General features: G+C 42.4%; 1 protein-coding gene across 3 annotated transcripts in view; it reads right to left on the minus strand.

The window, feature by feature from the left end:
• Nucleotides 1-16,110, minus strand: part of LOC106564398 (uncharacterized) — a 29,068-nt gene that overhangs the window by 11,860 nt on the left and 1,098 nt on the right. Inside the window, exon 2 of one of the 3 annotated variants that reach the window (XM_082958701.1) lies at nt 6,665-7,515. The exons of the other annotated variants lie outside the window; for them this stretch is intronic. Coding sequence (XP_082814827.1) covers nt 7,466-7,515 — 50 coding nt within the window. The 3' untranslated portion in view covers nt 6,665-7,465. Of the gene's footprint in view, nt 1-6,664; nt 7,516-16,110 lie in introns of those variants that run through there. 3 annotated transcript variants of the gene reach the window in all.

The following is a 16,110-nucleotide window of genomic DNA, read 5'->3' on the forward strand; positions in this document are numbered from 1 at the left end:
GGACAGAAAGTTTCTGATTTTTGCAATGTTACGTAGATGGAAAAAAGCTGTCCTTGAAACAGTCTTGATATGTTCTTCAAAAGAGAGATCAGGGTCCAGAGTAACGCCGAGGTCCTTCACAGTTTTATTTGAGACGACTGTACAACCATCCAGATTAATTGTCAGATTCAACAGAAGATCTCTTTGTTTCTTGGGACCTAGAACAAGCATCTCTGTTTTGTCCGAGTTTAAAAGTAGAAAGTTTGCAGCCATCCACTTCTTTATGTCTGAAACACAGGCTTCTAGCGAGGGCAATTTTGGGGCTTCACCATGTTTCATTGAAATGTACAGCTGTGTGTCGTCCGCATAGCAGTGAAATTTAACATTATGTTTTCGAATGACATCCCCAAGAGGTAAAATATATAGTGAAAACAATAGTGGTCCTAAAACGGAACCTTGAGGAACACCGAAATTTACAATTGATTTGTCAGAGGACAAACCATTCACAGAGACAAACTGATATCTTTCCGACAGATAAGATCTAAACCAGGCCAGAACTTGTCCATGTAGACCAATTTGGGTTTCCAATCTCTCCAAAAGAATGTGGTGATCGATGGTATCAAAAGCGGCACTAAGATCTAGGAGCACGAGGACAGATGCAGAGCCTCGGTCTGACGTCATTAAAAGGTCATTTACCACCTTCACAAGTGCAGTCTCAGTGCTATGATGGGGTCTAAAACCAGACTGAAGCGTTTCGTATACATTGTTTGTCTTCAGGAAGGCAGTGAGTTGCTGTGCAACAGCTTTTTCTAAAATGTTTGAGAGGAATGGAAGATTCGATATAGGCCGATAGTTTTTTATAGTTTCTGGATCAAGATTCGGCTTTTTCAAGAGAGGCTTTATTACTGCCACTTTTAGTGAGCTTGGTACACATCCGGTGGATAGAGAGCCGTTTATTATGTTCAACATAGGAGGGCCAAGCACAGGAAGCAGCTCTTTCAGTAGTTTAGTTGGAATAGGGTCCAGTATGCAGCTTGAGGGTTTGGAGGCCATGATTATTTTCATCATTGTGTCAAGAGATATAGTACTAAAACACTTTAGTATCTCCCTTGATCCTAGGTCCTGGCAGAGTTGTGTAGACTCAGGACAATGGAGCTTTGGAGGAATACCCAGATTTAAAGAGGAGTCTGTAATTTGCTTTCTAATGATCATGATCTTTTCCTCAAAGAAGTTCATAAATGTATTACTGCTGAAGTGAAAGCCATCCTCCATTTGCGAAGGCTGCTTTTTAGTTAGCTTTGCGACAGTATCAAAAAGAAATTTCGGATTGTTCTTATTTTCCTCAATTAAGTTGGAAAAATAGGATGATCGAGCAGCAGTGAGGGCTCTTCGATACTGCACGGTACTGTCTTTCCAAGTTAGTCGGAAGACTTCCAGTTTGGTGTGGCGCCATTTCCGTTCCAATTTTCTGGAAGCTTGCTTCAGAGCTCGTGTATTTTCTGTATACCAGGGAGCTAGTTTCTTATGACAGATGTTTTTAGTTTTTAGGGGTGCAACTGCATCTAGGGTATTGCGCAAGGTTAAATTGAGTTCCTCGGTTAGGTGGTTAACTGATTTTTGTCCTCTGACGTCCTTGGGTAGGCAGAGGCAGTCTGGAAGGGCATCAAGGAATCTTTGGGTTGTCTGAGAATTTATAGCACGACTTTTAATGCTCCTTGGTTGGGGTCTGAGCAGATTATTTGTTGCGATTGCAAACGTAATAAAATGGTGGTCCGATAGTCCAGGATTATGAGGAAAAACATTAAGATCCACAACATTTATTCCATGGGACAAAACTAGGTCCAGAGTATGACTGTGGCAGTGAGTAGGTCCAGAGACATGTTGGACAAAACCCACTGAGTCGATGATGGCTCCGAAAGCCTTTTGGAGTGGGTCTGTGGACTTTTCCATGTGAATGTTAAAGTCACCAAAAATTTGAATATTATCTGCTATGACTACAAGATCCGATAGGAATTCAGGGAACTCAGTGAGGAACACTGTATATGGCCCAGGAGGCCTGTAAACAGTAGCTATAAAAAGTGAGTGAGTAGGCTGCATAGATTTCATGACTAGAAGCTCAAAAGACGAAAACGTCATTGTTTTTTTTTTTGTAAATTGAAATTTGCTATCGTAAATATTAGCAACACCTCCGCCTTTGCCGGATGCACGGGGGGTATGGTCACTAGTGTAACCAGGGGGTGAGGCCTCATTTAACACAGTAAATTGATCAGGCTTAAGCCATGTTTCAGTCAGGCCAATCACATCAAGATTATTATCAGTGATTAGTTCATTGACTATAACTGCCTTGGAAGTGAGGGATCTAACATTAAGTAACCCAATTTTGAGATGTGAGGTATCACAATCTCTTTCAATAATGGCAGGAATGGAGGAGGTCTTTATACTAGTGAGATTGCTAAAGCGAACACCGCCATTTTTAATTTTGCCCAACCTAGATCGAGGCACAGACACGGTCTCAATGGGGAAAGCTGAGCTGACTACGCTGACTGTGCTAGTGGCAGACTCCACTAAGCTGGCAGGCTGGCTAACAGCCTGCTGCCTGGCCTGCACCCTATTTCATTGTGGAGCTAGAGGAGTTAGAGCCCTGTCTATGTTCGTAGATAAGATGAGAGCACCCCTCCAGCTAGGATGGAGTCCGTCACTCCTCAACAGGCCAGGCTTGGTCCTGTTTGTGGGTGAGTCCCAGAAAGAGGGCCAATTATCTACAAATTCTATCTTTTGGGAGGGGCAGAAAACAGTTTTCAACCAGCGATTGAGTTGTGAGACTCTGCTGTAGAGCTCATCACTCCCCCTAACTGGGAGGGGGCCAGAGACAATTAATCGATGCCGACACATCTTTCTAGCTGATTTACACGCTGAAGCTATGTTGCGCTTGGTGACCTCTGACTGTTTCATCCTAACATCGTTGGTGCCGACGTGGATAACAATATCTCTATACTCTCTACACTCGCCAGTTTTAGCTTTAGCCAGCAACGTCTTTAGATTAGCCTTAACGTCGGTAGCCCTGCCCCCTGGTAAACAGTGTATGATCGCTGGATGATTAGTTTTAAGTCTAATACTGCGGGTAATGGAGTCGCCAATGACTAGGGTTTTCAATTTGTCAGAGCTAATGGTGGGAGCCGTCGGCGTCTCAGACCCCACAACGGGAGGAGTAGAGACCAGAGAAGTCTCGGCCTCCGACTCCGACTCGCTTAATGGGGAGAACCGGTTGAAAGTTTCTGTCGGCTGAATAAGCGACACCGGTTGAGCATTCCTACAGCGTTTCCCTCCAGAAGCCATGAGAAAGATGTCCGGCTGCGGGGACCGTGCGAGGGGGTTTATACTAACGTTACTATCTGTATCTGTACTAGCTGTACTTACTGGTGGCACAGACGCTGTTTCATCCTTTCCTACACTGAAATTACCCTTTCCTAACGATTGCGTCTGAAGCTGGGCTTGCAGCACAGCTATCCTTGCCGTAAGGCGATCGTTCTCCTGTATATTATAAGTACAACGACTGCAATTAGAAGGCATCATGTTAATGTTACTTAGCTTCGGCTGTTTGAAGTCCTGACGAACCATGTCCAGATAAAACCTCCGGGTTGAAAAAGTTGAATGAAAAAAGTTGAGTGAGGGAAAAAGTAAAAATATACGGTAATGAAAAAGTAAAAAACCGTCAGGTAGCAAAGTAAGATCGGCAACAAAACGCACAGCAGCGTAAAAAAGTCTGCAAGTTGTGACCGGAAACAGGAAACAGAGATACGACAGTTGAACTAAGCTCATGAGGCATTTATACGTGATTTCTTCAAGAAACAATGAGTGCATATCATTAATGTATAAGTCCCAAAATGGATGTAACAACTGCTGATTGCCCCTTTAAGAGTACATCTTGGGCTAAGCTAATAGGAGACATTGAGTACTACAGTATTTCAGGCATTATCATTGGATGCATTTGATCAATTGTTAACGTTTTGGTGATGGTCCACTCTTGATGTTCTACACATTACAGTGTAGCTTCAGCCATTCCTACAGAACAACATTAAAGTGTAGAACCCCTTTACTGCATATTGGTTCAACGACTGCAGAGACGGTACTTACTGGTGTTAAACAGATCTCCAACCTCCTCTTCTTCCTCCTCCTTTGACGTGACAGTCATCACCCCTCCTCTTTCACTCCAAAAACTGCATCCTCCTCTTTCTCTTCCTCCTCTTCTTTTACTGTAACATCCTCCTCTTCTTTCACTCAACGCATCTTCCTCTTCTTCACTGAAACGTCTTTATCTTCTTCTTTCACGGTAACCTCTACTTGTTTTTGTATTGTAACATTCTCATCTTCCTCCTCTTCCTCCTCCTCTTTCATGAAAGCATCCTTCTCCGTCCAGCAGACCTCTTCTTTATCAGGAGGAGAGTAGCTTACTGAACTCATGGTCGGGGATGTCCACTAGCTAGCATTAGCGACTAGCTTAGTCCTAAGCCAATTTAGCAAACCAGCTAGCTGACAAACAACGTAAATATATAATTAAATGGTCCAACAAGTACATACGACAGAAGTGTGTTTAAAACACATCGACTAATATACACTAAAACAGTGTAAAGAGCGTGAATGTTGTAGCTATGTTTGCTAGAAAGCCACCGAGGTGTCTGACTAGCTGTTGTTGTTGGAGCGTCCCGTCCACTAGATTATACGTCAGACTGGCAGCATCGCCTGAACCTAAAAGACGCACATCGCCATCTGTTGACTGGATTGGGCAATGCAGTTGAGGAACCAAAAGTTTATTTTTCATTTATTTCATAAAAGTGTAATATTATATTAAGTCGTTCAAAGAAAAGCATGTGTTGATTGATTCGTGTTTAATAAGTGAGTATTTATAACAAACTTTACACCCACTACATATTTGCATTGAACCATACTTCTGACATGGATCAATTTGACCCCATAGGCATATCTTTTATCATAGCCAAAATGTGGTTAATTCAATTCTTCCAATTTTTCATGACTTTGTCAATCAACTAGTTTTTAATAAATCTAAATCATGGTTTAGTGTTTCTGTAACTAAATGGACTTATAACAAATTTAAATCCTTTGGAGTCATTTTGATCCCAGCCAAAAGCACCTTTGATAAATAGGACGTTTATTTCAAATCAAAATCAAATCACATTTTATTGGTCACATACACATGTTTAGCAGATGTTATTGCGGGTGTAACGAAATGCTTGTGGTTCTATCTCCGACAGTGCAGTAATATCTAACAAGTAATATCTAACAATTTCACAACATATACCCAATACACACAAATCTAAGTATTTGAATCTAGGTTTCTCTGTAGACATGATCCATCCCACCAGAGGGTGGAGGGGCAACTGTATCAGTGGATTTGACCAGATAGACACCTGCAGACAAACAGTATAGTGCCTCCCATGTACTCTCCTAAGATTAGACTTTTCTATACCACGTATCACATTACTGTGTACAAAACTGCCAGGGATACAAAACTCTGCCAGCGGTATACAGTGCATTCGTAATGTATTCAGACCCCTTCACCTTTTCCACATTTTGTTACGTTACAGCCTTATTCTAAAATTGAAGATTTTTTCCCCCTCATCAAATCTACACACAATACCCCATAACGACATCACAATACCCCATAATGACAAACCAAAAACAGGTTTTTAGACATTTTGGCACATTTATTAACTTAAGTATTCAGACCCTTTACTATGAGACTCCAAATTGAGCTCAGATGCATCCTGATTCCATTGATCATCCTTGAGATGTTTCTACAACTTGATTGGACATGATTTAGAAAGGCACACACCTGTCCATATAAGGACCCACAGGTAACAGTGGATGTCAGAGCAAAAACCAAGCAATGAGGTCAAAGGAATTATCTGTTGAGCACTGAGACAGGATTGTGTTGAGGCACAGATCTGGGGAAAGGTACCAAAACATTTCTTCAGCATTGAAGGTCCCCAAGAACACAGTGGCCTCCATCATTCTTAAATGGAAGAAGTTTGGATCCTCCAAGACTCTTCCAAGAGCTGGCCGCCCAGCAGAACTGAGCAATCGGTGGAGAAGGGCCTTTGTCAGGGAAGGATCCAAGAACCCGATGGTCACTCTGACAGAGCTACAGAGTTCCTCTGTGGAGATGGGAGAAACTTCCAGAAGGACAACCATCTCTGCAGCACTCCACCAATCAGGTCTTTATGGTAGAGTGGCCAGACAGAAGCCACTCCTCAGTAGAAGGCACATGACAGCCAGCTTGGAGGTTGCCAAAAGGCATTCAGGCCAAAGAGTTAATTCTTGGTTACATCAGACCAGAGAATCTTGTTTCTCATGGTCGGAGAGTCCTTTAGGTGCCTTTTTGGAAAACTCCAAGCAGGCTGCCATGTCCCTTATACTGAGGAGTGGCTTCCATCTATGGTAGAGTGGCCAAAGGACTGATTGGTGGAGTGCTGCAGAGATGGTTGTCCTTCTGGAAGGTTTTCCCATCCCCACAGAGGAACTCTAGAGCTCTGTCAGAGTGACCATCGGGTTCATGGTCCCTTCCCTGACAAAGGCCCTTCTCCACCGATTGCTCAGTTCTGCTGGGCGGCCAGCTCTTGGAAGAGTCTTCCAAACTTCTTCCATTAACGAATGATGGTGGCAACTGTGTTCTTGGGGACCAATGCTGCAGACAATTTTTGGTACCATTCCCCAGATCTGTGCCTCGACACAATCCTGTCTCGGAGCTCTAAGGACAATTTCTTCGACCTCATGTGCTTTGTGTTTGCTCTGACGTACATTGTCAACTGTGGGACCTTATATAGACAGGTGTCATCATACACAATATGATTTCATGTGGCATAAACAAAAACACATTCTCAGTCTAAAATATAAGTCAGAATACAGCCTTTCTATTCTCTCATTTGATTTCAGGTTCTCTGAATGTCCTTCCACACAGAGAGAGAGCAGTGGTAGGACTTTTATCTTGTGTGTCCTCTTATGCTCTTTCAGGCTCCCTAACCAGGTAAAACCCTTTCCAGACTGGGAGCATTGGAAAGGCTTTTCTCCACTGTATCCTCTCATGAGCTTTTAGGTCCGCCATTCATGAAAATCTATATTTACACTGGGAGCAGAAAATGCTTTTCTCCTGTGTGTATTCTCTCATGCCTTTTCAGGTTAATTAACATGGTAAAACTCTTTTCACACTGGGAACATTGGAAAGGCTTTTCTCCTGTGTGTATCCTCTTATGAGCTTTTAGGTCCCCATCCTGATTAAAACTCATTCCACATTGGGAACAGTGATAAGGCTTTTCTCCTGTGTGTATTCTCTCGTGCCTCTTCAGGTTAGCTAACACAGCAAAACTCTTTCCACACTGGGAGCATTGGAAAGGCTTTTCTCCAGTGTGTGTCCTCTCATGCAGTTTCAGGTTCCCTAACCAGAGAAAACTCTTTTCACAGTGGTGATGTCTCACTGGTTTGGGCGTCTCTGGGTCTGGTTCCCCTGAAGGAGTCTTCCCGCTGTCAGAGTGAGAGAGTATCTCGTTAAACAGAGACCTGAATGAAACCTCCACATGATAAAACTGTCTTCCTATGAGGTTTAATCTAGACTAGATCCCTCAATAAAAGAGCAGGACTGGTCATCACAGAGTGGCTGTAGTGCTTTGTAGGCTGGGTAAATCCATTTGAATTCAATACATTTTTGACAGCATCCCTTTTGATTTAAAAAAAAAGCTTTCCTTACATGTTTGCCTATGGAAGAAGTGATAAGAAAGTGACTTTTTGTAACTGAATGTAAAAATATTCATGAGATATACAGTACCAGTCAAAAGTTGGGACACACCTACTCATTCCAGGGGTTTTCTTTATTTTTACTATTTTCTACATTGTAGAATAATAGTGAAGACATGAAAACACATATGGAATCATGTAACCAAAAAAGTGGTAAACAAATCAAAATATATTTTAGATTCTTCAAATTAGCCACCCTTTCCCTTGATGACAGCTTTGCACACTCTTGGCATTCTCTCAACCAGCTTCACCTGGAATGCTTTTCCAACAGTGTTGAAGGAGTTCCCACATATGCTGAGCACTTGTTGGCTGCTTTTCCTTCACTTGGCGGTCCAACTCATCCCAAACCATCTCAATTGGGTTGAGATCGGGTGATTGTGGAGGCCAGGTCATCTGATGCAGCAATCCATCACTCTTCTTTTTGGTCAAATAGCCCTTACACAGCCTGGAGGTGTGTTGGCTCATTGTCCTGCTGAAAAACAAATGATAGTCCCACAAAGCGCAAACCAGATGGGATGGTGTATTGCTTCAGAATGCTGTGGTAGCCAGACAGGTGTGTGCCTTTCCAAATCATGTCCAATCAATTGAATTTACCACAGGTGGACTCCAAGTGGTAGAAACATCTCAACGATGATCAATGGAAACAGTATACACACCTAAGCTCAATTTTGAGTCTCATAGCAAATGGCCTGAATACTTATGTAAATAAGGTATTTCTGGTTTTTATTTTTAATAAACGTGATTCTTTTTCTAAAAACCTATTTTCTCTTTGTCATTATGGGGTATTGTGATGTCATTATGGGGTATTGTGTGTAGATTGATGAGGATTAGTATTTATTTAATCCATTGTAGAATAAGGCTGTAAAGTAATAAAATGTGGAAAGACTTAAGTTACAAAAAAAGGGGTTAAGTAATTTTTTTAATATCTCTCAGATATAGCACCGACACTTCAGAACAAACATACTTTAGATGTTTTGGGGGGGAAACAATGTTACTATGGTTACTGTTGTTCCATGTTGTGAATGTTATCCCATGTGTTACTATGGTTACTGTTGTTCCATGTTGTGAATGTTATCCAATGTGTTACTATGGGTTACAGTAGTATGGACAAATAACTTTTTGACATAAATTAACTTTTGAATATTTTTTTGTTGATACTTCAAGGCATCTTACAACTCAAAATCAGAAAGCCAAATTATCCTTGGTTTAACCTTAAAACAGTACTATACTGGGGAAGCCCTTCATGTTGGAGGGTGTTTCTACAGTACTATACTGGGGAAGCCCTTCACGTTGGAGGGTGATTCTACAGTTCTACACTGGGGAAGCCCTTCATATTGGAGGGTGATTCTACAGTTCTACACTGGGGAAGCCCTTCATATTGGAGGGTGATTCTACAGTTCTACACTGGGGAAGCCCTTCATATTGGAGGGTGTTTCTACAGTACTATACTGGGGAAACCCTTCATGTTGTTGGGTGTTTTGCCTTTGACACTTCAGTAACTGGTTCCAGTGTGTTAGTACAAGGCGTGGAGATGGTTGCATGGAAGTTCCTTTATATAATGTGGAACTGGAATCTGATCTTATGTCTCATTCCGTTGTCGTTGGAGTGAGGCCTAGCCTACTGGTGAAGGGGGTCTCATTCATATTGGGAAATGATTTGGCTGGAGGGAAGGTTGTGCCAAATCCTGTGGTTTGTAATGTCATGACGTTGGCCTGTGGGTAAGGTGTATGACCCCCCCCCATAAATACCTTTCTCCCTTCCCCTCTCTTTCTGACCCTACTGAAGGACTGTTGAATAGCCTTTGTTAAATATAGAGAGTCTGGGAACATCAAACAAATGGGGAAAAGGAACCATATTTTGGTAATAAAACCAGTTGGAAATATGCTTTGGAACGTAATGAGTATGGATGTCAGTTCGGTTGTCATCTGAGACATTATGACTGATGACAGGACGACAAACTGTACCTGGAAAAGTATACACCCTCTAGTTATCAGAGTCACATGGAATTGTTATGCAATTGAAATGTTTGATATTGAAATTGTTTGTTAGGAGATTAAATGTAATTTTAGCTTCCAAATGAGAGAATTGGGTTTTCATAAGGAAAGTGCCCTGCTTGATCAGTGGCCTGCCCCTGTGAAGAGACAGGGGTTATAAACGATGAAACACATCCTTCCCCCTCTCCACTATATAAGCCTTTGACGAAAAGATAACCACATGTTCCAGTACGTGAGGTCTGCAGCCTCTACGTTAGAAGGACACACATGTCAAGTACAGAACTAAGCCAACCTCGGCGTGAGCTTTGGTGGCGAATGGTATGAACTTTGAGCTTATTCACTACAGAAGTGATACTTCCTAGCCGTTGAGTTAGCAGCGGCCGCTGTAGACGTGGGCTAGGAAAGGACGGAGGATCCAGTCTACCACAGACGAAGATACCACCAGTACCCAATTTACCACCAGAGTCATTCTTCCGAGGACAGGAAGATCTGTTGGCCAACCCGGCCAGCATCTACGACCAATATACCGAAGCGCAGCTCAGAGTAAATATTTATTGCATTTTCCTTTTCCAAATGGGCGGTAATTTAATAATGCATATGATAATGTATTTACGATAGCATAGCTGCTGTTTCTTTGTTCCTAAATCTTCCCGCTCTTTCATTCAAGCCCAACCCCCTTTCCTTTGTGTAACCAGCCATCATACAGGTTCCGTCCACCAGGGACGTTTTCTGTATGACATCATTTGTATTCTGTGTATTTGTAATTCTGTGTGATTAGTTTAGGTATTTAGTAAATAAATAATTAAACCCAATTTTGTATTGCTGATTCAACTTGTTAGTCAGGGTTCGTGAAGATAGCCAAGAATTTACAACTTTCATTATGAGACTGAAAATAACATAAGGGTTAATATTGACTGCTATCGATGTAAAATATAAATAGGTCTTTAAGAGTTTATTTCGGAAGATAACGGCTCTATAAACACTCTTCCGTGGTGTCCCGACTTTCTAGTTAATTACATTTACATTATTAGCTTAATCAGGTAATATTAATTACAGAGAAAGAATTTTATAGGTTAGCATGTCATATCACTTAATCCGGCATAGCCAAAGACACGACAGTAAAGAACTCAGAATTGAGGAACCTGATGGGTTATCAGAAAAGTACCCTACAGTGTTCCCAGCATGTGCCATTACACGTGCTCTGTCTAAGAAAGTCACCGGGAGCAAGTCTAGTGTTGAGGATGTCAGCGATCCCACCATGGTCCATCTGTCTGAGACGTTTATGGGTGATCCTGATTTCGGTAAACCTCCTGAGTTGATCTCTCCTTTGAAAACCACAAAGGTGAGAGTTTGTAGAACCTCTGAATGAAGAGGGGATCCCTACAGTTGACACTTGGATGTCTAGGAAGCATCAGATTGCTGAACAGAGTAAAGATGTTTCTAGGAAGCAGCATATTGCTGAACAGAGTAAAGATGTTTCTAGGAAGCAGCAGATTGATGACCAGAGTAAAGATGTTTCTAGGAAGCAGCTGATTGCTGAACAGAGTAAATATGTTTCTAGGGAGAGGCTGATTGATGAACAGAGTAAAGATGTTTCTAGGAAGCAGCTGATTGCTGAAAAGAGTAAAGATGTTTCCCTCTACCCTCTTTTTGCTGAGATATATCCAGAAGAGGAGTTTAATGAAGTTTCCGTTGGTAATTTTGACAGAGATGGTGTTCTAATAAGGAAATGGCGCTCTAACGAGGAAATGGCGCTCTAACGAGGACATGGTGATCTATTGAGGAAATGGCACTCTAACGAGGAAATGGCATGGCGTTCTAACGAGGAAATGGCGTTCTAATGAGGAAATGGCATTCTCCCGCCACTTCTGGACAAGACGATTGGCCCAGTTTATCTCAAATTGTTGTTCCAGTGACACTTCGACAAGAGATACTGAGGTTGGCTCACGATGGTAGTATGGCAGGCCATCTTGGGGTCAACAAGACGTCTGAAACAGGATGTTGTGGCTCACTGTAAATCCTGTGGCGTTTGCCAGCGGACAGGTGAACTGAACCAAGCTGTACCGGTTGCACCTTTGCAGCCTATTCCTGCTTTTGACAAACCTTTCAGCAGGGTTGTGGTGGACTGTGTTGGTCCTTTGCCCAAAGCCAAGAGCGATATTTCAGTTAACTAGTGATAGACTATTTATAAACAAATCATCCAGCAATCATACACTGTTTACCAGGGGGCAGGGCTACCGACGTTAAGGCTAATCTGAAGATGGTGCTGGCTAAAGCTAAAACTGGTGAGTATAGAGCTATTGCTATCCACGTTGGCACCAACGATGTTAGGATGAAACAGTCAGAATCTGTTGAATCTGACAATTAATCTTGATGGTTGTACAGTTGTCTCAAATAAAACTGTGAAGGACCTAGGCGTTACTCTGGACCCTGATCTCTCTTTTGAAGAACATATCAAGACTGTTTCAAGGACAGCTTTTTTCCATCTACGTAACATTGCAAAAATCATTAACTTTCTGTCCAAAAATAATGCAGAAAAATTAATCCATGCCTTTGTTACTTCTAGGTTGGACTACTGCAATGCTCTACTTTCCGGCTACCTGGATAAAGCACTAAATAAACTTCAGTTAGTGCTAAATACAGCTGCTAGAATCCTGACTAGAACCAAAAAATGTGATCATATTACTCCAGTGCTAGCCTCCCTACACTGGCTTCATGTTAAGGCAAGGGCTGATTTCAAGGATTTACTGCTAACCTACAAAGCATTACATGGGCTTGCTCCTACCTATCTTTCCGATTTGGTCCTGCCGTACATACCTACACATACGCTACGGTCACAAGACGCAGGCCTCCTAATTGTCCCTAGAATTTCTAAGCAAACAGCTGGAGGCAGGGATTTCTCCTATAGAGCTCCATTTTTATGGAATGGTCTGCCTACCCATGTGAGAGACACAGACTCTGTCTCAACCTTTAAGTCTTTACTGAAGACTCATCTCTTCAGTAGGTCCTATGATTGAGTGTCGTCTGGCCCAGGAGTGTGAAGGTGAACGGAAAGGCTCTGGAGCAACGAACCGCCCTTGCTGTCTCTGCCTGGCCGGTTCCCCTCTCTCCACTGGGATTCTCTGCCTCTAACCCTATTACAGGGGCTGAGTCACTGGCTTATTGGTGTTCTTCCATGCCATCCCTAGGAGGGGTGCGTCACTTGAGTGGGTTGAGTCACTGATGTGGTCTTCCTGTCTGGGTTGGCGCACCCCCTTGGGTTATGCCGTGGCGGAGATCTTTGTGGGCTATACTCGGCCTTGTCTCAGGATGGTAAGTTGGTGGTTGAAGATATCCCTCTAGTGGTGTGGGGGCTGTGCTTTGGCAAAGTGGGTGGGGTTATATCCTGCCTGTTTGGCCCTGTCCGGGGGTATCATCGGATGGGGCCACAGTGTCTCCTGACCCCTCCTGTCTCAGCCTCCAGTATTTATCCTGCAGTAGTTTATGTGTCGGGGGGCTATTATATCTGGAGTATTTCTCCTGTCTTATCTGGTGTCCTGTGTGAATTTTAGTACGCTCTCTCTAATTCTCGCTTTCTTTCTTTCTTTCTCGGAGGACCTGAGCCCTAGGACCATGCCTCAGGACTACCTGGCATGATGACTCCTTGCTGTCCCCAGTCCACCTGCTCCAGTTTCAACTGTTCTGCCTGCGGCTATGGAACCCTGACCTGTTCACCGGACGTGCTACCTGTCCCAGACCTGCAGTTTTCAACTCTCTAGAGACAGCAGGAGTGGTAGAGATACTCTCAATGAAAAGCCAACTGACATTTACTCTTGAGGTGCTGACTTGTTGCACCCTCGACAACAACTGTGATTATTATTATTTGACCATGCTGGTCATTTATGAACATTTGAACATCTTGGCCATGTTCTGTTATAATCTCCACCCGGCACAGCCAGAAGAGGACTGGCCACCCCTCATAGGAAGAAACCTAGAGAGGAACCAGGCTATGTTTTGGCCTTTCTAGGGAGTTTTTCCTAGCCACCATGCTTCTACACCTGCATTACTTGCTGTTTGGGGTTTTAGGCTGTTTCTATACAGCACTTTGAGATATCAGCTGATGTAAGAAGGGCTATATAAATAAATTTGATTTGATAATGCAGACATTATATAGTAGTTCATATGTATTACTGGTAGAGTGTACTCTTCTGGTTGAGAGACATTTTTGGCTTTCTTGCCGGGAAACGTCACAATGGATGTTTAAAAAAACGCTTTCCTACATTTCCGCGCAGCAGGCCAAGTAGTTCTATGCTCAGGTGGGCGCTCCCTCAACATGATCAGGACAGAGAAACCAGACATGCTCATTGCTCACATGGAGCACTCCAAACAAAAAGACAATGAAAAAAATGTACAAAATTGTAAATGATGGTTATGAAATAAACCAAAACTTGTTTCTCACAAGTGTAGCAGGTTTTAAACAGACAACGTGTCCACTCCGAGAATGACAACAGTAAATTATTGTAATTAATACATGCATTAACAGAAATGAATGTAACCAAATGACAGGAAGTAACAGTACATTTACTACTGGTGACATTTGTAATGGGGAATTGATATAATAAACTCAATCTAAGGGCAGTCAATTCACACAATGAAACAACGAAGGAGCAAGAATTGGTAGAAGCCAGCGGAGGACATTCTGAAGAGAGACTCACCTATATCTTCACCACACAACCCTCCCCTTCTTCTTGTCTCAACATTTTAAATTACACTCAAGAGACATTATCTTCACACCTATTTGAGATGCTTTTCACTGACAGCCACAACTCAATAATCAGCGAGGCCTATTGCCACACGCACTGCCCAAATAGGCATAAGCCTCCAAGCTTGTGATTTTAAACCAAACGCAGGTATTTGTTTTAAAGAAGGTAATGATCCCCGATTCCTCTGTGGCAACGTCATGCTTTCTGGTGAAGTATTTTATTTATTTCTGTATAGACAGGAGTAATTATATCATTTAGGCAAATTTATTTCAAATTATTTACCTGTTGGACCCACCACTATGTCATTTCTCTTCTGTTCTATTAGACCCACCACTATGCCATTTCTCTCCTGTTCTATAAGACCCACCACTATGTCGTTTCTCTCCTGTTCTATTAGACCCACCACTATGTCATTTCTCTTCTGTTCTATTAGACCCACCACTATGTCATTTCTCTCCTGTTCTATTGGACCCACCACTATGCCATTTCTCTCCTGTTCTATTGGACCCACCACTATGTCATTTCTCTCCTGTTCTATTAGACCCACCACTATGCCATTTCTCTCCTGTTCTATTAGACCCACCACTATGTCATTTCTCTCCTGTTCTATTAGACCCACCACTATGCCATTTCTCTCCTGCTCTATTGGACCCACCACTATGCCATTTCTCTCCTGTTCTATTAGACCCACCACTACGCCATTTCTCTCCTGTTCTATTGGACCCACCACTACGCCATTTCTCTTCTGTTCTATTGGACCCACCACTATGCCATTTCTCTCCTGTTCTATTGGTTTTCATATCAACTTTATTTCGTTGTCCACAAGCCAAAAGGTACAATCCTAGTTGTTGCAGCTTTAGACTCCCCCTCTTTCTAAGTTTCTAACTGTCAGACATGAACCTCTATCAGGTGGACTGTATAGAACGGTGTGTTCATCTCTGTCAGATATGAACCTCTACCAGGTGGACTGTATAGAACGGTGTGTTCATCTCTGTCAGATATGAACCTCTATCAGGTGGACTGTATAGAACGATGTGTTCTAATAAAAACACTATAGGAGTTGTCTCGAGATGGCGATGCATATTCATGCCATGAGTACTAGCTTTGCATTTCTATCCATTGAATACAGGCGGTTGACGTCAACAACCCTCATAGAATATATATAAAAATAGATTACAATAATAAGAAGTATCCACCAAACCAAAGAAAGGGTAGGCGGGAGTGATAAGAGAATTTTCTAATGAAGGTAAATGAATCAATAAACCATGATGAATTATTAGTCATACAGCATGGTTAATGAATAATCAATGTAATGATCAATGTAGGGAGCGATTGGTCTGACTAGTTCTGGAAAGTCCAGGAACCACTGGAGAGGGAAAGAAATGTGTGTGTATGCAATTAGTATAGAGAGCTACAGAAGCAGATGGTCAAGGGAGTAAAACTTCAAAGAGTTCCTAACCTTGAAGGAAAGGAACAGGCTGAGCCAGAAGGTGATAAACAGTGTGAGAAGTTTATGGGGGTTGCAGGTCACCAACGGATTGTGTGTAAATGCATGTGCGTAAGTAAGCAAGAACTATATAATGACTGTT

Source organism: Salmo salar, chromosome 12 (assembly GCF_965601325.2).
Source record: "Salmo salar chromosome 12, fSalSal1, whole genome shotgun sequence".
NCBI lineage: Eukaryota > Metazoa > Chordata > Actinopteri > Salmoniformes > Salmonidae > Salmo > Salmo salar.